This window comes from Passer domesticus, chromosome 4, assembly GCF_036417665.1.
Source record: "Passer domesticus isolate bPasDom1 chromosome 4, bPasDom1.hap1, whole genome shotgun sequence".
Lineage (NCBI taxonomy): Eukaryota > Metazoa > Chordata > Aves > Passeriformes > Passeridae > Passer > Passer domesticus.
This window is the reverse complement of record NC_087477.1, coordinates 46,517,263-46,542,490: the sequence shown is the minus strand read 5'-3', so window position 1 is coordinate 46,542,490 and position 25,228 is coordinate 46,517,263. Positions and strand designations below refer to the sequence as shown.

Sequence of the window (25,228 nt, the reverse complement as noted above, 5' to 3'; positions counted from 1 at the left end):
GCCTGGCGCGCGGTGCGGTGGCGCCCGCGGGGTCCTAGCGCCGCCGCCGCCGCCATTTTGCGAGGGGCTGTGGGCGGAACTCCCGCCTCACGTGCTGGGACGGGAGCTCGGGAGGCGCTGGGAGCGCTGCGCGTTTGCAGTCCCGGGAAGCATCCTTGTTCTTTTCTGCCAACCTGCGGGGTTAAAACCAAGTGACTCCGCAGTGCCGAGTACGGCTGTTGGGAGCTACCTCCAGTTGCGCTTGCAAAGTCAGAACATAACTTCGGTTTGTTAGTGCTGAACAACTGGGATAGTGCTCAGCTTATTTTCCTCGCCCCCCGCCACCTTTTTTTTTTTGTTTACTTTCACTGCCAGCGCCGTTCGCCCCAAAATTCTGGCTTAGCAATTTTATTATCCTCCCGAAGTGTTTGGAAATGAGTCAAACTCAAGAGAGATTCGAAAGAAATTTCAAATTTATTATAAATCAACATATTTGTAGCACGATGTCAGTATTTGCAATGAAGCCAGATGTGCTGTAATTAGTGTTATTTCCAGAGGCTGGTGTGACTCCCAGAGGGAAGCCTCAGGCGCAAAGGGCACAAAAGCAGGCAGGTATTCGTGCCTTTCTGTAGCAGTGCTTTATTCACTCACACGGACTGCACTGCAGAAGTTTTATTCTGTAAGAACATCCCTGGGCCCGTGTCCCGTTGGACACCTTGTGGCGGCGGAGAAAAGGCGCGGGCAGGTATTTTAGCGAACACTGCCGCACTTGTGTTTCCCTAAGAGGCTGACAGGGTGTGTATGTCCAGGACAGCATTCCCTGAGCAGCCCCGGTGTCTCCCGCTGCCGTGTCACTTTGTGCCAGGGAGCGCCGCGCCTTCAGCCGCGCTCGCAGGGTAATGTTACCCACAGCTCCTGGTTTGTGCCACCTACAGCATTCTGGATATACCTCCGTGCTCTGAAGGTCAGTATTCCATGGATGTTTAAAATGAGATGGGTAAAAATGGAATTCAGAGTTCAATCCTCTGGAACTTCTCTGCGTCGAGTTAAGCAGTGCTTCATCTTCCAGGTTTTCCAGTGCATGGGGTACTTGATTCTAATTTTTACTTTTGTTTCAAGCAGAATAGGAAAAAGGCCATTAAGTATGTAATCTAAGTAAAGGAGAATACAAAAGCACTCTGACAGTGATAACAGATGGGGGCAGACGTTTAGTGTGGTTGTAATTAAAACAGTAATGGTCAAGAGCATAAAATATGACATATAAGAAGTAGGAAAAACAAGAAAAAATTTCCTTAAAGAAGGAAATCTTCTTGCTAAAAGTAAATAAAGCAAAATATTTTCTTTTCTCTAGTGTGAAAGTAAATAAATCCTTCCAGAGCCTGTTGATGAATGTTTGGGGTGTTGTGACACTACATGATAAACAAATGCCTGCGTGGAGTCATTTTACCACTTGCTCCATTAATTTGCATTAATCATAAAATCAGAAATATTAATTTGAACTAGGGATGAAACCACGTTCCTGCCAACATTTTTTCCTGTCTCAAGAAAGATTTAATATTAGCAAATGTACATTATTGATTTTGCTTTTTTGTTATGTAAAACAGAGATCTCTTACAGTTAGTGCATTTCATATAGCTTCAATAATTTCTATTTAAAATATGTTTTCACAGCTTTCAGAGTACATCTTCTTAGTAATCTTCTGTATCACCAGCACAAATAGCAAGTAAAGCACTCTCATAATGCCCTGAAGCAAAATGCTGCAAGGAAAAAAAATAAATCAACATTTCTTTGACTATACATTTTCTGAATTTTTCTTTTTTTTGGTGTGTGACAAGGACTAGACTACTGTAAGGTTTTGTAAAACATTGCATTGTTTTCATAAGGATTCTAGGCTGAGGTTTTTATGTTAATTTCACTTGTTATGGCCTTTGGTTGCTTGGGCACCTAGAAACTATCTTTGAAAGGCTGGATCGAATCTGTTTAATAGTTCTCAAGTTCAATACCAAAAATTCATGTCCAATATCCTAAAGTTGCTGCACATCTTGCAGTTTGATTATAGTGACATAAAAAAGGTAGTGTCTTAGCAAGAGACATTTTTCTGTACAATTAAACAGATTCAAAGTTTTGTTTGAAGATGCAGACCAGGAGTACAAGAGGAGCAGGGTTTGTGAAGGTACTACCTAAGCACAAGGATAAAACCATGTATTTACTCCAGTTTTGCACAAAAGTGGTACCAGCCTAGCCTTACAGATCAACATAAGATGTTCTCCATTAGTGGAGAAACCATCCATACGAACTCTTGTTCAGCACACACTGTCATGCCCTGTTTATAAACACATCTTGCATTGGGGAGGTATAAAATCACAGAGAGTGAGTTGAGAATTAATTTCTCATTCAAATCAAACTGAGGCACTGAAAATGTGCTATTGTTTTTACACCTTGCTTTTTTGTTTGCTTTGTTTTAAACCAAATGGTTAAACAGAGTGGTACAGTCTGTGTGGTACCAGTGCTGAATAAATGCAGAAGTTTGTGAAAACTTACTTTAATGTCATGGAAGAGTGATTTCCCATATCTCTCTTTGTATCGCTGCCGTATGTTCATCAGGTCTATCTCACTCCTGGCAATGAGAATCCTAATAACTGTTTTATTGTGAAAACCAAAGTCCTAAAATGAAAAAAGAAAACAAGAGGAAACTTGATATTTACATAATATATTTGCCCATCTGTGTATGTTCATATAAATGTTTAATAGATAAAGAAAAGATATACCCATATAGGATATATACCCATAAAGGTATCCTAGATGTTAAAGGAGTCTAAGGGTTTTATTCTACTGAGTTACCATGTACTCAAATAATAGAATTCGTGTAACTGAATAACAGAGGGTCCCTATATGCCAGTGATTTATCCATGCACTGAAACTTTTAAAGAAGGAAAATTTGACAAACTTTTTTCAATATTCCTAGGAATTCAATTTGTGAGTAGCAATTGTGACTGTTATGGAGTCCATTCAAACTATAATGAGGCCAGTATCTATTTCACAAAAACTGCTGCCTCATGTGAATTCTGTGAGATTTTTAACCATAACTTTAGAATTTACATAGCTTTTGTTCAGATGTGTTTTAACTGTTTCTAAATAAATGTTCATAATTCTGTGAAGAATGGGGACATCTAGTGGCAATAAAAAGTCAAATGAAGTTAGCACTTACACAAAGAATAAAAGAATCTGCATGAAGTTCTGCAAAGAAATATAAGCATTTTTCTTCATGTAACATTAATTTATTATTTAAGTTTTAGCCATACCTATTAAATATTCGCAGACAAAAAATTATGTAGTAAAAATAATGCATATTGAGTTCTGCACAGCAGGGGGAGTTTCCATGCATAAAAAAAATCTTCAATTAAAAAAAAATTGACAGTTACCGGACAGATAATTTTTAAAGTATCTAAATACTTAAACTTTTACTTCTACTGCTTAGTTGCTTAGGCACTAGTGCTTTGAAATTTATGTAGGTACCAACAGTTTTAAAACACATGGTCACACCTTAAATATTGAAGACACAGATTTGTAAGTACTTGGTTTAGAATAATAAAACAAACAAAGAAACAAAAAAAAAATAGGGAAGCTTATTTTTATGAAATGGGAAGTAGAATGACTACTTACATGAATTGCTTTATAAAGCCTGTAAGCAAAGTAGGAAGGCTTGTCACGAATGCAGAGAACTAGGAGGGAAGAATTGTAACAGGTAAACAGAAGATTATTATAAAATAATTTCTTTAGGGTTTGGGCTCCTTGAAATAAAAAGCTGGGTAGTGCTGTCCATGTCTCAGGTTAAAATTAAGCTACCAATATTTTACTAATACAACTATATTTATAATTTTGAAAGTTTTGTGGTGGTTTGCTGTTACATCAAAAGGCCTATTAAATATCAGTGAATACACTCACATGTCCTATTTGTAGAAATATTTTTATCCTTACTCTATAAAAGAAAGATAAATGTACATAAAGTTTGAAAATTATTTATATACCACCAAAGTCCTGAAAACATATCTGGTTATTTAATATGTAAAAGCAGTTGGAAATGCAGTTATCACACAAAATTTATTATCAAATAAAGTAGATACTAGTTCTGCTCAGGCAGAAGCTAGTGCTGCATAGATACATTTTTAGATTTACACTAACAGGAGAAAGTAGTTAAAATATTCTTTTCTAATTATCTCTGAAAATTTAATTGCACAATATAGGAGATTGAAGTGGATAAAGTATCAGAAAAATAGTATTCTTGATGCACAAGAGATGATATACTAGAATTTATTACGAGATTGCTGCTAGTAAAAATAATATTTTTACATTACCTATTGCAACCAGTAATTCTTGAAAGTATCCATCATAACATTCATTAATGGCATCTACTATGTCTTGCCCAGAGATATTTTGGAACTCCTGGAAAACTTAGGGGGGAGGGGTGGAAAAAAAAATCTTGTTTTATTCTAGTTCATTAATAATGGTCAACTTGCTTTTTGTGTTTTTTTATTCCTTGCTTCTCCCCAGTACTATAACTATTGAGTTTATTTTTTTACCCTTATTATTCTCAGTGTTTCAAAGTGCCCAGTCAGGCAACCTAAATGATTTAGCCTGAACCTGGCTTCTGGGACATTTTCCCCTGGGCTCTTCAGCCTACAGTATAAAATGAATGCATGCCACATATCTAGCAACATTTGTTTATGACACTTGGAACAATGTCCTGCTGGTAAGACAACTTCCTTGCTTGGCTTGGCTGAAACTGGCAAGACTGCTGGGTTGTGGCAAGGAGCCAGGACTCACATGACGCGCACACTCGCTGCAAGGTGCAGATACGCAGACACCCAAATATCCAGGGTGTGCTTTCTCCATTACGGAAGGAGGAACATTCTTTTTCTGCTGACTACAAAACTTACGGAGGACTACAGTACAGGCAGGGCCCTCACACCTCAGGAAGAGAGCAGAACACAGAGCAGGTGTGTTAATCCTGTCATCATCAGCTGAATGGATTTGTTGATCCATGATAGCAAAGTAGTTCTAAGCTACTGTTGGAAGCTGACGTAAGAAATACAGCTGGCTGCACAGTGATAAACTTGTCAGCAGACAGACTGTTTTTCTGCTGCAGAGCAGAAACTCAAACTTGCCACAGGTGAAATAGGTTTATTTTCTACAATGGAAGATTTGGAAAAGCTCACATAAATTTCCTGCAATCTGTAGCTCTGTCTGATTTTCTATTTTAAGTAAAAATGGCCCTTGTGTTTCTCTGTTTATGTTCATTACTGGAAGACAGGTGTGAACACTGAAGTCCTCCCATAAAAACTTCTATGAAACTTTTGAGGAAAAGCTTCAACAAAGTAATGTGTTTTCACATGCAAGCATTTGCTGAAAATATTCCATCCAGCTCTCCCTAGATGTTTTCCCTCATAAGAGTTGCTTAGGAAAAATGAATAGAATAGTTAAAAAAATGTCCCCCATCCTGTTGTGTCATGTGTAGACTCAGTGCAGCTGTAACATTTGCCTTTCTTTGGTCATACATTCTTCTCTGGGTTATTAGGCATCCTGATGCCTGTCTGTTCTGTCTACAGCTGTCAGTTGTCATAGGGCAAAGTTCAGTTTTGCATTACTTCCAAATTCCCATTCACATCAGTGCAAGTCTGAGAGCTCCAACAGTTTGCACTTGCTTTCAGGCTGATGACCTGCTGCACACTGGCTGTCTTGGTATGCAAAGCATGGCTTTCTTAGCGAGTCACATTTTTACTTTACACTCTGTATTCAAACAGCTGAACTGCTGGATTACCCATCCACAACTGCTGCTGACTCCTGTTGCAGAGAATCATTTGCAGCATGTTTTTGTGTTCGCCTGTCTTCTGCTGACATGCTTCCCATAGAATCTAATATATCAGAAAAATTGAAAAAAAAGAGCAAAATATTTAAAGTAAGTCCTTCATCACTTTCCAACATTTCTTTTCTGTTTTTTTTTAAATGTTTGAGAACTTCACATCTGAGTATATATACCATTGCATCCTGAGCAGCTGTAGAAGGGTCTGCATATCCTTCCATCCTTGTTCCCTGAGGGAAAAAAGAGATACATATTCTTCAAAAGGTAGATCCTAAACCACTATAGGAATATAAAGTTTTCTGTATATGAAGCTGTGTTGGATTTGTTGAGGTAACAAATATAGGCCTTTAAGTTGGATCAGTATATTGCGTGGTTGAATTTGAAAACGTGGAAAATATCTTCAAGTTGTCACATTATGTCTTAATTTTCTTTAATAAGAGGAATTCTGGAATGATAAACAGTCTTGTGTGAATAAAAAGTGGGGGAAGTAGATAAACCTATCCCATTTTTAGTCATATTTTAAATAACCTTTTACCCGACCGACACAATCACACCACCATTTTCAGAATTATTGATGTTATATTGTTTACTCTAATATGTAACTCTGAGGGAAAAACAAGGATAAGAGTAACATTTGCCATTCCCTGATTAGTTCTTATCAATATTCGTATTACCAGAAAAATCTTTTCTCAATGTATTTTTTTTCCTGCGCAAACTGTAAGAGCAAGCTCATCAAATAATAGAGATTTTGCTTGCTCATAATCATTGTCTAAAATTAAGATCCAGGGTTAGGAAATGGTTTGACAACTTTGATACACAAACCCCAAAAGAATAGTTCCATTTTTTACCCATACATTTAATAGCTTTTCAGTTACACAAACCAAGCTAAATTCTTTAGTAAAGAGACTATGTTCTGAATTATATAGTCAGAAAAAGAGAAGAGCATGCTACTTTTGGAATTACTTTTATAACCATAGTCATCTTGTAAGGATACAAATCAGCCTTGTTTGCAGAACTATTAAGAATCTGAAGCTCATGTATTTACTGCCTTAATAATATGTGCTTGAAGCAATTTTGTTTTAAATTTACAGTCATGTTACCTTATATGTGAAGGGAAGGATTAAAATTAGGTATTGGCTGTCAGCTTGTAGAATGACTTATTTGTAGTTCTTTTTTGTTAAAAATGCTAATTTACATGTTAATTAAATGGTGATAATTTCACTCAGTGAAATTTCTAGTAGTAGGATAAATTATCTGAAATGAGTTGTAATGGAATGGCTACATAAAATTACATACACAAGAAAACAAGGGAATAAAGAGAGGGCAGTTACAATAAAATAACTGTAATAATACTCTACATGAGTCAAGTGTCCATTTTCTCCAGTAATATTTGTATAATAAACTCCTAATCTGCCTGACGTTGGACATGAAAACCATAAATACAATATTATAGCAATTGAATAGTTTGCTGTGCATATGTGGAGCATGTTTCAGTTTTCTCTCAGTAGTCTGATTTAATAGAAATCAAAGCAGAGGTTTTCTGCAAAAAAGCATTAAAGGATGCACTGGAAATGTTGCATGGTTATAGAACTAGAAAGGGTATGTTTTAATTAAATATCACTGAGTTTTAATATAAGATGATATGCAAGCATGAGTGATTTGACTAAAAATCTTCAGAAGTTCAGTATAACTGAGTCAAGTTGAAATGTCCTGCAACTCTTCCTTATATTGAGTGAAATAGCAGATTTTCTTAGCCATGAAATTGCTGATTTTAGGCTTCTTTATCTATGCCTGCTGGGGTTTAAGAAAATTAGGTCTAGTAATGTATAATCAGAGATTACTTTAAATTTAGTTCATTTGATGGGTAAAGTATGTCCCATGGTTTTAATAATTATGAGAAGTGAGGTCGCTTAAGTGAGGTTGCTCTTCATTTTTAAGCAAGGAAAAAAATTTCATTATTAGGGAAAAAAATCCAGCATGAGAAAAAAATATTTTCTGTTTATAGCTTCTACTTTTGAAATTTTTGTCTTTTTAACTTCAGTGAACCCTACTGTTATTTCAAATTTGTGTAAGAAGTTTTTCCCTAGATGTGCGTGTATTTAAAAGTACAGATACACCTTATGTATGCTGTTATCCCATGGCAATCCTTTATTATTTGTTACTCTGGTTTGCAGAAGATGTTAAAGATAATGAGCACAGTAACTGCAATGAGAATGACAAGGATGACCACTCTGCTGTATAAACTACGGACTGATAAAACTGCAAAAGTTGGTACGTGTAAGTGATACTTCCTTTGCTTCTGTGCTAGCATTTTGTGATTTAACATATGCAGTAGCACAAAGAGCATTATATTTTAAGCAGTGAATTCTTTAATTCTTTATTTCTTAGTCAAATGTGAATATATCTCTATTTTCACATAATGTTTGACTTGTTTATCATGTATTCTGATAATGGAGAAAACATACACTTTTAAGAATTACAATCACATTTGTACATGCAAGTAGTCTCATTTTGAGATGAGACAGATGGAGCAAAGGGTCAGCAGATGAATACCAGTAGGAATTTATAGAATAATCTGTTTACCTTTGCTTTTATCTGATATCCAAAGTCTAAGTCAGAGTAGATTAAGGAATTCAGTTTCTCTTCTTCATCAGCTTCCCTCCTGTTTTTCTGTTTTGAAAGTGCAGCCCTGTTGAACTAGCTTTAATCACAGTCACCTTAAAATGTAAAACTTATCAAATGCTATTGAAAGTCATTATGAATCTTTTAGAAATGTAAGTCATGGTTCTTGTTTTTGCAGTACCTGAGCAAGGTTCATGAGTGTATCTCTGAAGTGACCTGAAGTCGCAGAATCGATATCTTGTTGAAGATCAGTATTATATTCTAGGTTAAACCAAAAACATGTAATCTTAAATCACAAATGAACATGCTCTGAAATGGTCAAATTAAGATTATCAATCAAAGGATAAATAGGCTTACTCTATTCAAGTGTAACCTGGGCAGGTTCTACAAGGACCTGGCTCTGGGGCTGACACATCCATCTGGCCCTGCTGGGGGCCCTCAGCCATGGTCCCCACTGGCCTGCCCACCTACCACATTGCTTCAGCCTTTTGTGTGTAGGTAGGGGAGAAGATGTGGAAAGGGAACTAGTCTGTGCTGGTCAGTTCTGTATTTTTGTGGTTCTGTTCCTTTGTGTGTGCTAATACCTCCAGAACAGACATAGTACAGCTGCTACTCTGCGCTTGGTAAAAAAGCTTACGCATTAGGTAGGCTTCTTTCATCTGGAAGATCTCCATATTTGATCTTGAGGCTAATATGTCAATTAGGCATTTTTCTTCTGTGTCTATTCCCTGTACGGAAAGAAATAAATATGAAAAGATGTTGTGTAGTAGAAACCCCAGTTTTTAAAAGAAAGCAATGCTGTCCTTATCATAAATAATGAAATAATAGCAGTTTCTGTACTTTTGTATAATCTACCTGTTCAAATTACTTTAATATATTTAAAATATATTTCTAAATCTGAATTTCAGCATGTACCTTAGCAAGTGGGAAATGAAGCAAGACTAATGTTGATAGAAACATAATGGGAATAATTTTAGAACTTTAGTAAGAATTATTGTTTGCTGAAAGAAATCAGATGCAAAGATTGAGCATACATCCCTAGCAAGTGTTTAGGAAATCTGAGGTAGACATGAGTATAGGTATTATGTTGGTCTTCACTCTTCTTATCATCTTCTTTTTTAAAAAACATAATTTATTTAGGAATGCTGTAGTCTGTAATATCTAGCAGAGAACTTGGTATTAAAGGAAAGCATCGTGGAGTACATGCAGTGTTGCAAATAATTTTCCCACAGGGCTTGAATTAATTTTATAAACTTCAATTGACATAAGATGTGGTGCATATGCTGCTTTTGATATACTCATGGATAGTGTTGATGACTATTCTGCATTTGGGATAAAGGGAGAGCATTAGAGCCTGTAGAGACACATGGGCTGTTTTTTTTACCTTGGCCATATGAACCAAGGTCAAGATAGAGTACTGTAAGAAAGTTCAAGTTAGATCCACATTTAGGAAAAAATAAACTTTGGCAATTTTGTCAATAATACTAATGAAAGACATGATTCCTTTATCAGCAATATTTCACAATCCTTTTAATGCCAACTATAATAAAGACATTCCAGTACTTCTAAAAATTGATTTAAGTGTCTGAAGAACAAGAAAAAACTATTAACTTTTTTGGGGGGTCACAGAATTCTCAAAATTGGCAAGATAAATAATCTTGCTCAAAGTTTTGTAATCTCTGTCTTGCTTGTGACAGCAGACAGTAGCAAATATTCATGGAAAGAAAAGGAAACCAGTGTTGAAATGTGATATGACTTCCTGTCTTTTAGGAGTTGGTAATTCAGGAATTTCCTGAGAAGAATTATTTTCAATAGTGAACAGTCAACCTGGTTTCAAAGAATATATTGAAGTCCTCTATGAACTAAGTTGTGCTTTTGGTCTCCACAATGCCCTCTGGGAATGAATTTCACCAGAAATGACCTGATATTTGAAGAAAGGTTTTTGTTCACAAACTTCAGTTGTGTGAGGATTGCAGTCTCAAATCCAGGGAAGAAAAGGAAACATTTCCTTCAAAATAGGAAATCAGTTCTGTTTCAATGGAGTTGCTATTACTTTGTTGTAGGCACACAGTTTGTGGTGATTGGGAGTGGGGCTGTGGCCAAGCCTCATCCCCAGTGGGTGCAGCTGTGAGCAGCAGGTGAGCAGCACTGACAGCAATGAGCCATGGAGTGCCCAGGGGCTCTGACCAACCACCAAAGGACACACAGATGCAAAACATGTAAGGAGAGGGGTGTAAAAGGTTGGGCTAAAGAGCAAAAAAAGGGTAGATGCTTGTGATCTTCTGAAGTGGAATGATGTCACTCTGTATAAGTAGGTGTTAGACACTTTCAGATTTGGTGTGGTGTTACTCTGTATGGGTGAATGCTTAAAGCCTTCTGGACTTGTATGATGATACTCTGTGTGTCATGGCCCTCTCAACCGTGTAGTATGCTGTGACAATTTGTCACAGACTAATTTGTAAAGAGTTTATGCCAAGACATGGTCTGCTAAAGAAGTATTGGTCTTTAGAGAGGTGAACTTTAGTGCATGGCATTGGCTGTGGAAATAAATTTGGTTTGTAGCATACGTAAATGCTTGCAAAAACCAGCACGTTATGTTTCCCTGTGTAAATCTTTCTTCATTTTCCGAGTTGATCATGGGTGTTAAATGGGTTGTATATGTTCCATGATAAGGATATTATTTATGCTAATTTTATCACACTGATGGATAAACTTGAAATAGCACTGTATTTTTGATGACTAGTGGACTAAGTGATAGTATGCTACACCAGTGTACTATCAGTAGCTTATCAACCAATTAAATGTAAAAAAAAAGTGTTTAGTATTCTAATTAATGACTGCAACTGTAAGCAATTCCGAATATGAAGATTACCTTCAAGGCATGCCAAAGCTCATGGGCATCATAAGATGCAGGTGGGTACATCAAGCCAACCATAACTTCTTTAAAGTGATGAGAGAGATTCTCTTTTAGGTCTGTTATCAGATCCTTGAAAAGAAAAAGAATGTGCACAGACAGGATTATCTCTATATGACTACAGAGATACTTTACACTTTACTAAGACACCTTAAAAAGTTATTAGTGGTTTTCTCTCCAACTGATTTAGGATGAACTGTCAAAGATGAATTCTGGCTAAAATTAAGTAAAAAAAACACCAAACTTTTAAGTAGTACATGTTTATTCTACCAGTATGAGCAAAATAAGAATAGGTGCACAAGCCAGTAGGCTGCAATGGATTGTTGGCTTTCAGTTCATTAGAAAAGAGAAGAAAATGCAGATGTTTAAGTGCAACTATTACTTAAAGTCTTGGAAAACTGGATATCACAGCACAGTATCTGCAGCTTCCCTTACCCTATTCCCTGTGCGAATCCGAGAGAGGTAAGCACCTTTGGAAGATCAAGCTCATGAAACACAGGTGGAGTTGCTTTTGGATTTTGTGTTTTTTTTTTTTTTTTTTTTTTAAGTATTACCATGTGAATAATTTAAGAAAAATCATCTCTATTGCTCCTAGTACATAAAAATACCAGCTTTTTTTGGATAGCTGGGAGGTCATATGCTCCATGCTTTGGATGGCTGGGAGGTTATGTATATTTTACATTCAAACTGAATTCACTGCTTTTGATAGATGCTGGATTAATAACATGGAACCCTCGTTTTCCTGCTCATATTTCTCAGTTCTTTCTTGCCGGATAGCTGAGTAATGGATTAGTGTTTCCTCTCCATTCTCCCCATTCCTAGTAGCATCCTTCAAAACACTGCAAATGCCAAGAGTTTATTAAGTTACTACCAGTTACTGTTTTTGATTGAGGACACTTGTGCAGGTTTTTTTTTTTAATATTTTGTGTGCAGCAGTAGACACCTATAAGATCTTCTAGTCTGTCTGAAAGGCATGCCAGAAACAGTTCCCATTTTACAAATGAGTGTGATTCCAGAGCTGTATTTTTTCAGGCCTGTACTTTGATTTTACTATGTTTCAGAATACAATTAGTTTAATAGCTAGAGTAGCAATGAAGGAAGACATATGCATATTAAAAATTAAATTTATGATGGAGAAACATACACAGTCTTTGGCGAATGCACTTTGGATTCATTTGACAGCCACTAAATCACACATGGAGTAGAAATTAATTCATTAAGACATTTTACTTCTGATGACATGCCTGTGGGAAAATGGGTTAATAATACAAATGGATACTACTTAAAAATTACTCCTGCAATCAGAACTAAGGGAAGTATTGGAAATGAGAAAAGAAAAATCTAAGTTGTCATTATTTTAATTTCCTAATCATCTTCGCTGTAAGAAATCCTTGGAGGCTAATTGTAAGAAGGAATCTTAAAACTTCTGTCTCAATCATGCAGCTAGTTCAGGTCTCTTTAATTTTTTTAAATATTTCTCTCCTTCTCATGTCTCAGTTTACATTTGTCTAATGAATGGGCATAGTGGCTACCATATTGAGCAGACTGAAGTGAAATAAAGAGGGAAAAGGATTGGGCCAACAGGTTTACCATAAATTGAACTGATAGGTTGAAACTGCTGTTGCCTTGCCACATCTCTGTCCTGTGATGTTTGCCACTCACGAACTGGGCTTGCCAAATGGTGCATTTGTTCAATGCAATATAACCAGTGGGACAAATTGCAGCCAGGGAACTATGATGTGTACTAAATTATCTTTCAAAGCACAAACTGGAGCAATTCAGTGCAAGATACATCACATTCTTGGTGGGGTTTTCTTAGAAACTGTCAAGAGTAATATGATGAATCTTGCACCGTGAAGTGTACCCAGTGCTTAATTAATTCATTTGAATTAAAATTGTGGAGTATTGGAGTATGTTCCATGATTTTTAGAGTATTCTATACCCCATTGCTAGAATATGAAAAGTTTTCTTGATTTTCACTTCTATTATTATTCATAGTTTTAGAAACTGAGATTCTTAAAAAGGATATCTGAGGTTTTCTTTGGCTTTTGCTTTCTTCTGGGTCTTTAGGTCTGTGTCCACTGCCTTTATAGCACTTCATGTTAACTCATGTGGCTGAAAGAGGTATGAATTTAAAGGTAATATGTGTTTTCATGGGTATTTATTGATTTGTTTATATTTTTGTTTTGAAAAGAGCCAGTTATCTTTGTGGTGAGCAAGTCAATAATTGTTCTCTGTGAACATGAAATAACTGTGTTCCTGAAGAACATTTGCTAAGGCTTTATTGTGATACTGTGTTATCTCTAGATCATCTTCATGTATCAGAGCAGAAATTAAAGATAAAAACATGACATTAATATTTTAAAAAAATTTCCCGTGTTAAAGTGGTAGGTCCAGTTGATACACTGTAGAGAAAAGTTTAGAACAAACCAGCCAACTGCTATAGATGTAGAGAAGGGACTGTCCAGTGGAGGAGATAAATGAGCACTTGGGCAGAATGGGCTTTGGTGCTTCATGTCACAGGCACCTTTGGGTAGCTTGACACACTTTAGTTTGCTATAAGTAACATTAAAACTCAGGAGTATTGCATGGCTAAACACTGAACTTGTATAGTTTGTATGTGTGATGGCAACCTAATAAATGCCTCATAATGGAAAAAAAACAGGTTTTATAATTTAGGTCCTGATTTCTATCACTGTCACAGTCTCTGGAAGGTGGATAGCTGTGATTCAGTTATTGTTCTTTTATTGTCTCTATAAAATACTCATTCAAGGCTATGTCTAAAATATCACAATTATTGTGTGTTTCATTTTTCTTAACAGTCCTAATAAAGTCATTGATCTCCTGGAAATGAGTAACAACACAAAATCAACCTACTACACTGACTAAATCCAGCTCCTTTTCCTCTAGTTCTAGGACAGTAAATGTATGTTTGACCTTATTCAGGGGTCAGTAGTTTTGAGTTTTTTTTTTAATATCGAGTTGGCACAAAGATTGTCTCTAGAAAACTTCTTGGCCACCCAAACGTATTCTGCTGGTTAATGAACTGGAGGTGTAAAAGCTCCACATAATGTGAAGGTTTTTGAATGAACCATTTCTAGTTAACCCTAATTAAGGGAGATGGCTCTGTGGTAGTGTTTGTGCAAACTCATTGTTCTCACTCATGCTGATTGATTCAAGGGCAAGCAGACACTGGCCTAGAAGGAATTTTCCAGTGAGTCCTTAGTTTTACAGACTTCAGGAAATGAAGAAAACTGTGTCCTAAGTGTTTGTCTGCCTTCTTTCAGGGCAAGGGCATGTTTAGTCAACTTAATCAAATAGTATATAGTTTTACACTGTACTTTTCATTACTTTCACATGAATTTTACAAGGGGTGTTACTATTACTTTTGTTCCTATATAGCTCTAGCAACTAAGGAAATTGCAGGCACTGCGACTTTACCCAAGTTAGTTGGTTAACAACAGTAGATGTGGAAATAGAATGAGGATATCCATCTCTGTATGTTTAAGAACTTGGATAACAAAAATTCTATTGTTATGTACAGTAAGTATAGATAAAATACAGCTTTAAAAAAATAACTTTGTCTTAAATTTTAAACACCTTTCAAAGATCATAACTGTAACATTAAGCAGCTCAGATGACTATTGTGCTTAATGTACAGATGGGACTATATGGAATGAGGTGTGAGACTGTCAGTGCTTGAGATGTGAATGTTAATCATTATGTAAGATAAAAAGCCTATAACTCTTTTTGTGGTGTTTTTCTTTGGTTACAATACTATTTTATTGCTTATTCCAAAAAACTTGAAAAATGTATTTCAACTCCCCCCCCCCCCCTGCCAAAAGCACATAAAGGAAGAAATAAGTCTGTTCAGATATTTTAGGCTGGTCAATAGAGAAGAATGGCCTGTAGAAGAAGGAACTTTTCTTGTCCTTTTCTGACTCTGTGTGGCAGACAACACTTCTGCTGTAGAAATGACAATGTGATGCTATCAGATGTATCATTAGCTAGCAAGCAAATTTGTGTGCCAGCCTGTTGTGCCAGCCAGCTGTCTGACAGGCTGGTTCCAGTGAGTGACCTGAGAGAAGAGCTGACAGCTGCACAGGAGACAGGAGAGAAAGAAGCAATAAAAGTACAAAGTGTTTGTCGTACCCTGCCATACATGTCTCTGTATGCCTCAGCAATCATGAGCCGCTGGGAGTTGCAACGCTGAGTTAGGATTTCAATCAACACATCCTTTTCACAACCTGAAAAGGAAATGACAAAGGCTCTACATTAACAAACTGGTGTTAATTACTTACATTTGTGATTGCTTGTGTTTTGTTTAGGAACACTAATTTTTTGAAAAACTGATCAAGATACTAATATCCCACTAATATTTACCAAACAGTTAGATTTTTGCGCTTGTGTGTCTTGCACTTGCTGGTATAATACCATCAAAAGGTGAAGCAGTCTGTTATTACCAGATGCATCCTCACCACTCAAAAGCCCGGTGGATTTGAAAGCATCAGTAAAACAGCGGCTTTCAAGGATTCAGAACTAGACCCAGTAGCACGATTTGTGGCGGAGCCTTGGAAGTCATGCTGGTGTGTTCTGTTGTTATTGATTAAATTGTCATGTAAGAATTAGGGATCTGTTTTATGAAGATGATAAATTTGTTAGACCATTTGTTGAAAAACTCAAAGTTATAATTTCAGAGGAACTGTATGAAGTTTTAAAATACAATATTTTACTCCAATTCCAAAGGACATTTTATTGAAGGTTATCTATGATGGTTTGCTTGATAGGTAGAACATACTAGTAAACTTATATAATGAATCTGTATTATTGCTTATGAAAAATATTAGCATATTCAGAAAATTATGTTGGGGTTTTAAAATTGTTTTTGCATCCCAAGGGTTGGGATACTGTGCATAACAATTCCTTTTTACTTTTCAGAAAATAGTTATCACTAGGAATCTTTACAGCTTATATAATCTCTATAGTAAAAACTGAGAAGGATCCAGATATAGGAAATATTATGAAACTTGTGTAGTATCAGTGGGACAGCAGAGTTAACTAAACATCCTCATAAGAATGAATGCCATGTGCAGGATTAAGGGTCAGTATCAGTGACTGTAAGGGATATGGTGACTTTACCTTCTGTGAAGATGAACTTTTTGTCAATGGTCCTTTAAATTACAACTTTGTTCCATGTACTTTGATAGGCAGGTTAAAATTAAGGTTGATGTACTTGTACTTAGAGATTATAGTCTTCATTTAATAGTCTATATTTTCATATATTAACAACATTAAAATATTTCATATTTTGGTGACCTTATCTTAGAAGTACTCTTTGAAGTGTAGGGAGAGATTTAAAACTTTTCATCTGTAGCCAATTTGGTCATAAAGACACTTCAGATTTCCGTTGATGAATAATGCTTATTGTGGTTCGTTTGACATTAAATCTGAGTCCTCACATTTTCATTAAAGAAATTGAAAACAGCATGCAAGATCTGGTGCTGTATGGTGTTGTGAAAAGCCCAAGGGGTATAAAAGCTCTGATACAGAGAACAGTTTTAAAGTGAGGAAAACATTTGAGATTTACAAACAAAAACATAGATCAATATTTTTACCCTCAGCAATACCAACAAGGTGCAATAGGAAAATTTTAAAAATCTGAACTGAGAAAAATTCCCTTTGTGAACAAAAGTTTTTTGGAAACAACACTGAAAGCAAAACCAGAAAAGATAATGAATTGTTTAAACTTTCTATTCCATTTGTTTTTATTTGTTATGACTAAGAGACTTAGCAGACCTTGGTAGCACTTAATTGTTTAAGTTACAATTGTTGAAGTTTCATTTCTTAGGCCTCACTCTAGTGGTGCAACACAGAATTCTGTTTTTCTTGTTTTCTCAATGCAGTGTTCATTACTGTAAGTGTTAGTATGGATTTTAGATTAATCTTGATGAACTCTTAGTTCCTGTAAGTGCAAATGATTTATTTGAACATCATCAGTGTGTCTTATTCTGATTTTTTGAAGAATCTACAGATAGGTGGCAACAATTTTATAAGTTTATATTTTGCCTAATGCTTTATGTGAGCTTTCTGAAAGAGAAAATTTGTGTTAGAATCAGTCAAGATACTCACTAATTCCCTGTAGAGCTCCTCCTAGCAACTGGGCATCCATTATAGGGTTAAAATTTGGAGCAGGAAGAATTGTTCCTTGTGTCTACAGAAGAAAAAAACAGACTTTAATTGAGGTGTTTATATTTTTAACATGATATAACTTATTCTGCTGCAAACCTATAATCATAACTTTAAATTTTCTTTGCTTCATGTGGAGCAGGATGTGTAGTTTTTAATTTATGAAACAGAACTTGCATAGGAAGACGGACCATATTAGAGGAAGTTGCCCCTAGCATGAGTTAGGCCTGAATAGGAAAAAAATATAAATCACTTTGCCAACCTATTTAAAAAAATATTATTTTGTATTTCAAATTTAATCCATGGTATCCCTGACAGTCTTCAATATTTATTCCTCATGGTATTTCTAATTTGAAAGGACTAATGAGAAAATGATGAGGTCCATAGGTTGCTTACAAACCTGGTGATTTATTAAAGCAGTGATGTTACTGCCAAGTGAGATAGTTTTGAGATTGCCATGTAGAAGACAATACAATTTTACTAGTTGCTTTGTAACTGATTAAATTACTGTCAGCTCATTCTCAGTGATACTTTATTTCATGTATTTTTTCCTATTCTTTCTAAGAAATTTGTGAAGAATAAAAATAACTAAATATAATAGAATCACAGACTAATATAAGCAGAAGAAAATAACTGGTTGGCAGATACTTAGCTCTGTCTTCTGGTTAGTTCACCCAAGAATACTGTCTGTTTTACCTGACATACCAAATATAAAGATTTTTTTATGATGATTCTTGAACTTGGTCAGTGCATCAGATTAAAATGACACCATTAACTTCATATTTACATTTCAAAGAAAAATGGGATATATTTTATAAGTATGAATGGTGTATTTTTACAAATGTTTCCTAGAATCAGAGCTTACATTAATTATGCTAATTAATTAATTAGCTTGCTTTACATATACTTGAAAGTCTTTTGTACATTGTGCCTTCACATATGATGACATATACAAAAGTTTTGTGCATGGCCGCTAATCACTCTTGCCTGGCTTGAAATCTAAGCAGAGGAATTAAAAAGCACCAAAGAAAGATTGTGTATTTTAGCTGAGAAGCTAAAAATGTATCATTTTTCGATACATTTGATCACTGCTTTAAACCCACCAAGGAAAGGTGGGAACAGAGTGGGATAAGGTAGGGTTTGACTACTAATTAACAAAAAATTATGTAATTTGTAACCATGAATGCTATGTCTCTGTTGAAATGCATTGGCTCTGTGAAGGTCTGATGATCAGGCAATGGTCTTCTGTGGGTTACCATTTAGCTCATTACCTTGTGCAAACTAGAATGGAAAAATTCACTCGGTGTGTGAACTGGTGTTTGTGCACCAGGAAGTGAGCCTGCATTTGGGACAGCAGCACTTCTGTCCTGTGGCAACAAGATGCTACACAGCCAGTGAGAAAGAAAACCTTGCTTCTAAAGTAATGCAAAACTTCAGGAGATTTGCTTTTCTGAGCAAATGATCAGTCTAATGCTCTTTGGTGTATCTGGGGAGAAGGGTAGGTGGTATAGTTTATAGTTGTTGAGCAAGACTTACAGTAATCTTCTGTACTGGGACATAAACTTGAACATTGGGGCAGGCGTTTTGTTTTGCAGAGGTTTGTTACAATCTTGTCATACTTTGGAAGCATCTGTGCTTACAATGTTTTTTGCTTGAAATAACTCAAATTGTTGAGGAGATATACCAAAACAATGTTATAGTAGGAGGGCTTTTGCTTCGAGAACCTAGGGCCCAAGGTGTAAAATCATGTTTCCTCAAAAATTATAGAGGCTTGCCCTGCCTAAATGTGCCTAGGAAATGTCTAGCTAGCAGCAACGTTCATCACTGCACAAACTGAAGGAGCAGAGAAGTAGAGACATTCAGAAATGCCTCTATTGAATGAAACTTCAACAGATTGGATTTTGATCAGGGAACAGGCAACTACATATGACTAGATAGTTCCTTTCTGTTATTTTTGGCTAGAGAATATCTAGCCAAAATCTGCCCTGTTTGAAGCAGGGCATTTTTTAGGCTTGATTGAACACCTGAGTATAGTTACATGTACTGCTCTCTCACTTCACTCATTCCCACTGAAGTCAGCTGTGACTGACCCCTGGAACTGAAGAAAGCTCAATGGAGCTGAGCAGGAGCAGTGTGCCCATGGAGCTCAGGGAAAAAGGCAGTGCGTGGCTGACCACAGCTGGTGCAAAGAAAGCTTATTTTAGCTCAGCATAAAGCAGCCTGAGTGTAGCTATCAACATTTGAGAGGGAGGATGAACTTGTGGTATAAATGTTTACATATGACTTCACTAAAAGAGTGTGAATGTCTTCTTGACTTGGCCAGATGAGCATGAGGGAAGTGGATACCTGTCTAAGCCCAATGCAGAGCACAAATACTGAAGAGGTAGCAAAATAATCTGCAAATAATTTAAGTCAGTTTGAGCTGACTTAAACCCATAAATTCCTTCTCTGTGATGGCCAGCAATGCAGCAGAGAGCATGTCATAAAAGGCAGTAATGCAGATCTCATCTGTATTATGTCTGTATGTTTTCAGTACATTTTGTATTACTCTGCTAGGAAACCTTGTGTAAAATCATTTAACTTGATATTATTCATTACAGCCTCTATGGGTGAAATATCTGAAAGAATCTAGTGAGAGTACTGACATCAGGATGACCAGTTTTGAGTCTATGGCCACTTATGTTTTACTTCTGCATCTTTTGCTTCCCTAAGCTCTGGAAAGCATAGGAAAATTACCAGTATGATCTCATGATTTTTCTTCTATGTGCCTCAAGATGGTTCACTACAGGCATGAGCAGAAATTGCTCTTCATGGCAAAGTAAAATGTACAGAAGTGAAAATTGCATTGTGGTTGTCTTGGTGATGTCAGAAGAAGTTTATGTTCACTGAATATAATTTCTCTAAATACAATGTTCTCCATCCTATCCGCACTAGTTAAACAAATTGTGACAAAGTGACAGAAATCTTTTTGTAAGCGTGGAAGAGCAGGGACATTTTTGCACTCTTTAATATTCTTATTGTGACAGATTTTTCCTAATTTCACAGATAGCATCAGTGAAAATATTTTTGATTTCAGGGAGCTTTTGGTTCCTACCGTTAATGAGCAAAGGACGGGTAGGTGGCCTACCAACTCGCTATTCAATCTAATAATTCTATAATTTTTTTCAAATAAAGAAATTAACAGGAATTTCTCCAATAAAAATTTCAAAATAAGTCAACATTATCAAACACCCATTAGTCTCAGTAGTGTGGGATTGAGTGAAAAAGGAACTTGTGTTATGCTCTGGGTGTCAACTTGTTCTGTGAACACTGCAGATAAAAACAGTTGGGTTTTTTATTTTGCTGAATTTTTTGTCTCAGTTTCACTATGTACTTGCAGTTCATTTCCTCTCCTTGTTCCTCTAGGAACAAGCCTATGGGGTCCTTTCTGAGACAACCACTGGCTAAGTAAATATGACTCAGTCCCATGACTGAATCCAAAGTCTGGATGTATTATTTGGCTAATGCTAGGCCAATGGAATAAATGACTATTGAGTTCCAACTGCTTTATTTTTAACTGGTAATAGAATTTAGTTCCCTCACTGTCACTGGACAGTGTTTCCACAAAACTTCAGAAGAGATTGCATTCCTCTACCAATATGATTAAAATTCATTATAAAGTTCAAAGTTAGAGCTAGGAACAGGTGGATTGACGAATATACATAAATAGAGCCAAATTTTCTGAGGAAGGGGGAAATGTCTATAGTTACTGAAAAGATGTAAAGAATTGTATGTTTTAATTTTGATATCTGGATTGTAGCATCCCTCATAACATAATCATTTTGCTGGAGCTCTCATTGCAAGATTAATATTCAGTGTGACAGACTTTTCTGCATTATAAAGCATGTCTTCAAAAAGCATCAGAGAAAAGTAATTTCCAAGAGCAATTTAGCCTTTTTGTGGGTTAGTTTAGACAAACTGCTGTATGTGAATATAGAAGAATGATTTTCATGCTGTCTTTCCTCTGCAGCATCCTAGTGAAGGGGATATCTCTTTTTCAGAAGGAAAAAAAAAAAAAAAATTGCTTTTTTTCTCAGAAAGTGTCAAAGTATAAGCAAGTAAATCTCCAAAGGTGATTCAGTAATTTTTTACATTAAGATATTTAATCCTCTTTCTGATCTCAGGATACGCTCATGTTGAAAACCACAGATCTGTCTCTACACAGGTGGCCTGGGTAGGCACTCTATAAGTATCTCTGGTTTTGTACATGTTCTTTTAACTCTCCTGTAAGAAACTTATTACAAATTAAGCTGAGCAGACAGAACAGGTTTGTGTAGTGTTGGTGGAATGAATCAAAACAATGAAAAAGATTGGAAAGGGTCTGAAAAATTTATAATGGTTCTGGAAAATGATACTTGGAATTTACCTTCCTTCTTTGCAAAAGCAAGAATGGTCAGTAAAAGCTGTTACTAAGTCATAAGCAGTTCAACAAAAGTATCAGTAAAAGGTGAGGCTGCTTTTATCAAATTATGATGTGCAAACTTGAGGCAATTCAGTCTTGTGATGGAAAATAATTCTGAAGTATGATCAACCTTCTAATAATATTTGTTCAGTAAGTCATTCTGCTGATAACAAACAAAGTCAGACTCCTTTGTCTGAATATTTCCCATTTTCCCATAGGGAGTGTCTACTAAAATAAAAGGTTTTCTTTATTAGCTAACCACATGCTATGAGCTAGCTATACTTTTGCAAAGATATCATTTGAGTGCATCTTTATTAAATAAAAATTTAATGAGTATTTTGTTTTGTTGTGAGTTTATTGTATGTGTTTAATTTAATTTCAATAATATATGATACAGTAGTGGAAGGGATACTTCTAAACATAGAAAACTCATTCTCCAAAACCTTCCATCTCTCTCTGTATATGTATTTCAGAGAGGTCACAGATGTAATCTCTTCTAATTTCTGGTAGTTTTATCTGTGGCATTTATTATAGGGTATTTTTTGTATTGTAGTATTTTTCGTATGGAATCTCTGATAAGGATGATGCCTTGAATTTCTGAATCTGGCAGGGCTGTTGCTGTTAACAGTTTGTACATCTCATTCTTGATCTTGAAGGACTCCATCCTATCTGATTGTTCACAGATAATGGATGCAATTACTGATATGGGTAGCATAAAATATAAAGAAGATCATCTTAAAGAAAAAAGCACATTTTGAAAACAATACTTGATTTTTTAAAAAAAAATTATTTTTCTTATACTTCTGAATTAATAGCATATTAATGTTCTGGAATTTCTTGAAAAATGTCCCTAAGTCCAAAGTGCACTTCTAGGACTTTTTTGCAATCTAGAATAGTGTTTAAGAGGAGTAGAGAAGAAATTAATGCTATGGTTTCACCACTCAGTCATGTGTAAGGCCTGTTTTATTGATTGAGGTTTGCTAGAGTGATTTTTCTGCTATTTTGTTGTCTCTTCAAAGAAAACTGCCAGTGCTCCATGACCAAATTGCTCTTGAAATACCAGCAGCATTTGGGGGAGAATGTTTACATGCAGCTCTGCCTTACATGTCCCCATTCTGTCTGGATGCCTCAGAAGGGAAGTCTCTTCCTAGGATCCAGTGATCTAGTTCCTAAAAATACCTAATTTCTTTCCTTTTCCATTCCATAACATGTGGAAATTGGAAAAAACAGTAAAAATTCACCTAATCTGGGAATCCATCCCAATACTTTTCAGAGAAAGCCTGGAGTCAGATTTTCTGTCTTTCCTGGGACTTATATGCTCCCCATTTGTTTACAGTTGCTTCTCTGCTCTCTTGTCTCTGTGATTATGAAAAAAAAAAAGGTTTATCAGTGTGCCTTTTATGTTTAGAAGAAGAAGGAATAAAGAGTTTGCATTAAAACCATTTATTCTGGTGTATTTTGATGTAATTCAGTGTATCAAATTAGTAACTTCTGTCCCCTCTGCTCAAGTAGTTCATTAGGCTAATATGTAATAGTTACATTATATTAAGCCTCATGCCATTGCAAACATCTGCCAGTTAAAAATTGTCTAATCTATTAGATTTTCTTTATAATGCTATCAAAATACTGCATTATTGCAAATATAATAATTACCAATTGTAATGAATTTAAATAATTTCTTCTGTAAGTTATTTTATAAGGTGCTACTATTAATATCAGGACAACATATTATATGCAGATACAGTGTCATTATTTAAACATAATTCGTTGCAATAAATCAGTAGAAGAAAAGAAACTGTGTTCCTTGTCTTCTACAACAGAAACAAATCTACTACCTTTTTAAGATATAGCATTCTTTCTGTCTTCCTTAAATTATCATTAACAGATTACAAAATCACTGTAACTAAAAGAGGAAAAAAAATAAACTAAGAAGAAAATATCTTTTCATTTCTTAACTGTCTAGTAAAGGATGCAAGATCCCAAACTGCAGAAAACCAAACATATTACTAATCATGATTCAATAGCAATCACTTTAGAAAAGCAAATATGTGTGATATAATTTCATCAGAAGAAATACTTTACTGGAAAGATTGGAATAATTAGTCAATTATACTTAATATTAAAATTAGAAAGGGAAAAGTATTTATCCTTTAGAAGATTCCATATTGATTTGTAAGTTTGTTGGGAGTGTACATGTAAAAAACCTTTGAAAGGAATGAATCATTATTCATACCAATAATAATTGAAAGAAAATCCGTAGAGAACATGATGATCAGTATGCCAGGTACAGAGAGAAATTTCATATTTTGTTGTTAAGATATAGTAACTCCAGCAGTTTCCAGAATGGGGATTTAAAATTTCATTAAAACATTTTTTTCCTCAAAGAGCACTAGTGAAGCCATTTAAAATATTGTGCAGCTTTTTGATGGGGAAAAAATCACTGATAACTGTTCCTGTGTTGTGGCTCTTGTAGAGGTGGCATTTTTTTACTATAAAATATTTTTCACGCTATGAACAAAACAAATTTTTATAAATGATAAAGCTATTTAGTTACTTTATGCAGTTATGATGGTCTTGTCAAATTATAACCCCCTCAAAATAGTGCCAGAAATAGGTATCTTCTGAAAAATTCCCATTTTTATCTTTAATATGGTTGAGTGATAGTATGTAATTTAGCTTCTTTTTAGCAGCTTAGTGCAAGCATGGAAAATCGACCTTAAAGGCCTTCACAAGGAGGCTTGCATTGCTTTTTCTTGAAAGGTCTAGAATTATGAGACAGGAACTGATAATTCTTTTTATTTTAGTCTTTGTTATATAGATATAGACTTTAGATATATAAATATATATATATATGTAAGTAACACCAGGATTAGACCCAAATCACAGATAAATTATCTTCACCTAAGATTAATTTCTACCAATGAAGGGAAATGGATACCAATGATGGTAACTCAAGAGGAATGAAAAGTTTTGGAAGGTTTCAGAGAACAAATAATTATACTCACATAATCTCCACAATACATTTTGCTGAAAGTCTTCAAGTTCTGTTGAGATGGAATAGTAGCTTCCCTAGACTAAAAGCAAGTGTAAATACAATTGTTTCGGTTAAATCTTGTTCTGTTTTGGAGATTTGTGAGAAGCCGTCCAATCAAACTGATATAAAGTACATTAGGCTCCAAAGTAACAATGAAGCAGAACCTTGGTACCTTGTGTCCTTGGGCTTTAT

The 25,228-nt window shown here is 35.5% G+C and overlaps 1 protein-coding gene and 1 long non-coding RNA gene across 16 annotated transcripts in view; one reads left to right on the top strand and one right to left on the bottom strand.

Moving 5' to 3' along the window:
- Window positions 1-845: 845 nt before the first annotated feature.
- The window catches only part of LOC135299138 (uncharacterized), a 90,957-nt gene continuing 66,574 nt past the window's right edge, over window positions 846-25,228 (top strand). For 11 of the 13 annotated variants that reach the window (XR_010361195.1, XR_010361193.1, XR_010361184.1 and 8 more), the window contains exons 1-3: window positions 873-943; window positions 5,992-6,103; window positions 8,014-8,110. This is a non-coding gene — a long non-coding RNA (uncharacterized LOC135299138). Of the gene's footprint in view, window positions 944-3,728; window positions 5,936-5,991; window positions 6,104-8,013; window positions 8,111-25,228 lie in introns of those variants that run through there. The other 2 variants (XR_010361185.1, XR_010361186.1) reach the window with 2 other exon arrangements.
- Window positions 882-25,228, bottom strand: ANXA10 (annexin A10). 3 transcript variants are annotated; one of them, XM_064417652.1, is made up of 12 exons: window positions 25,008-25,228; window positions 17,505-17,586; window positions 15,528-15,622; window positions 11,334-11,447; window positions 9,099-9,189; window positions 8,643-8,722; window positions 6,016-6,069; window positions 5,798-5,891; window positions 4,335-4,430; window positions 3,643-3,701; window positions 2,521-2,643; window positions 882-1,736 (listed from the first exon to the last, which is right to left on the bottom strand). In XM_064417652.1, the coding sequence occupies exons 1-12, from the start codon at window positions 25,023-25,025 to the stop codon at window positions 1,668-1,670; spliced, it is 975 nt and encodes a 324-aa protein (XP_064273722.1). In that variant the 5' UTR covers window positions 25,026-25,228; the 3' UTR covers window positions 882-1,667. The 3 variants fall into 3 exon arrangements, with proteins under 3 accessions (XP_064273722.1, XP_064273721.1, XP_064273720.1); XM_064417651.1 differs by lacking the exon at window positions 882-1,736 and adding an exon at window positions 23,244-23,360 and having other exon boundaries at window positions 1,782-2,643; XM_064417650.1 differs by lacking the exon at window positions 882-1,736 and having other exon boundaries at window positions 1,782-2,643.

Excerpts from the sequence above, each read along its gene's own strand:
- ANXA10 (XM_064417650.1), bottom strand. Across the intron at positions 15,623-17,504 it reads AGGAGCTCTACAGGGAATTA|GTTGTGAAAAGGATGTGTTG; the intron begins GTGAGTATCTTG and ends TTTCCTTTTCAG. Across the intron at positions 5,892-6,015 it reads CAGCTGCTCAGGATGCAATG|ATTCTATGGGAAGCATGTCA; the intron begins GTATATATACTC and ends CTGATATATTAG.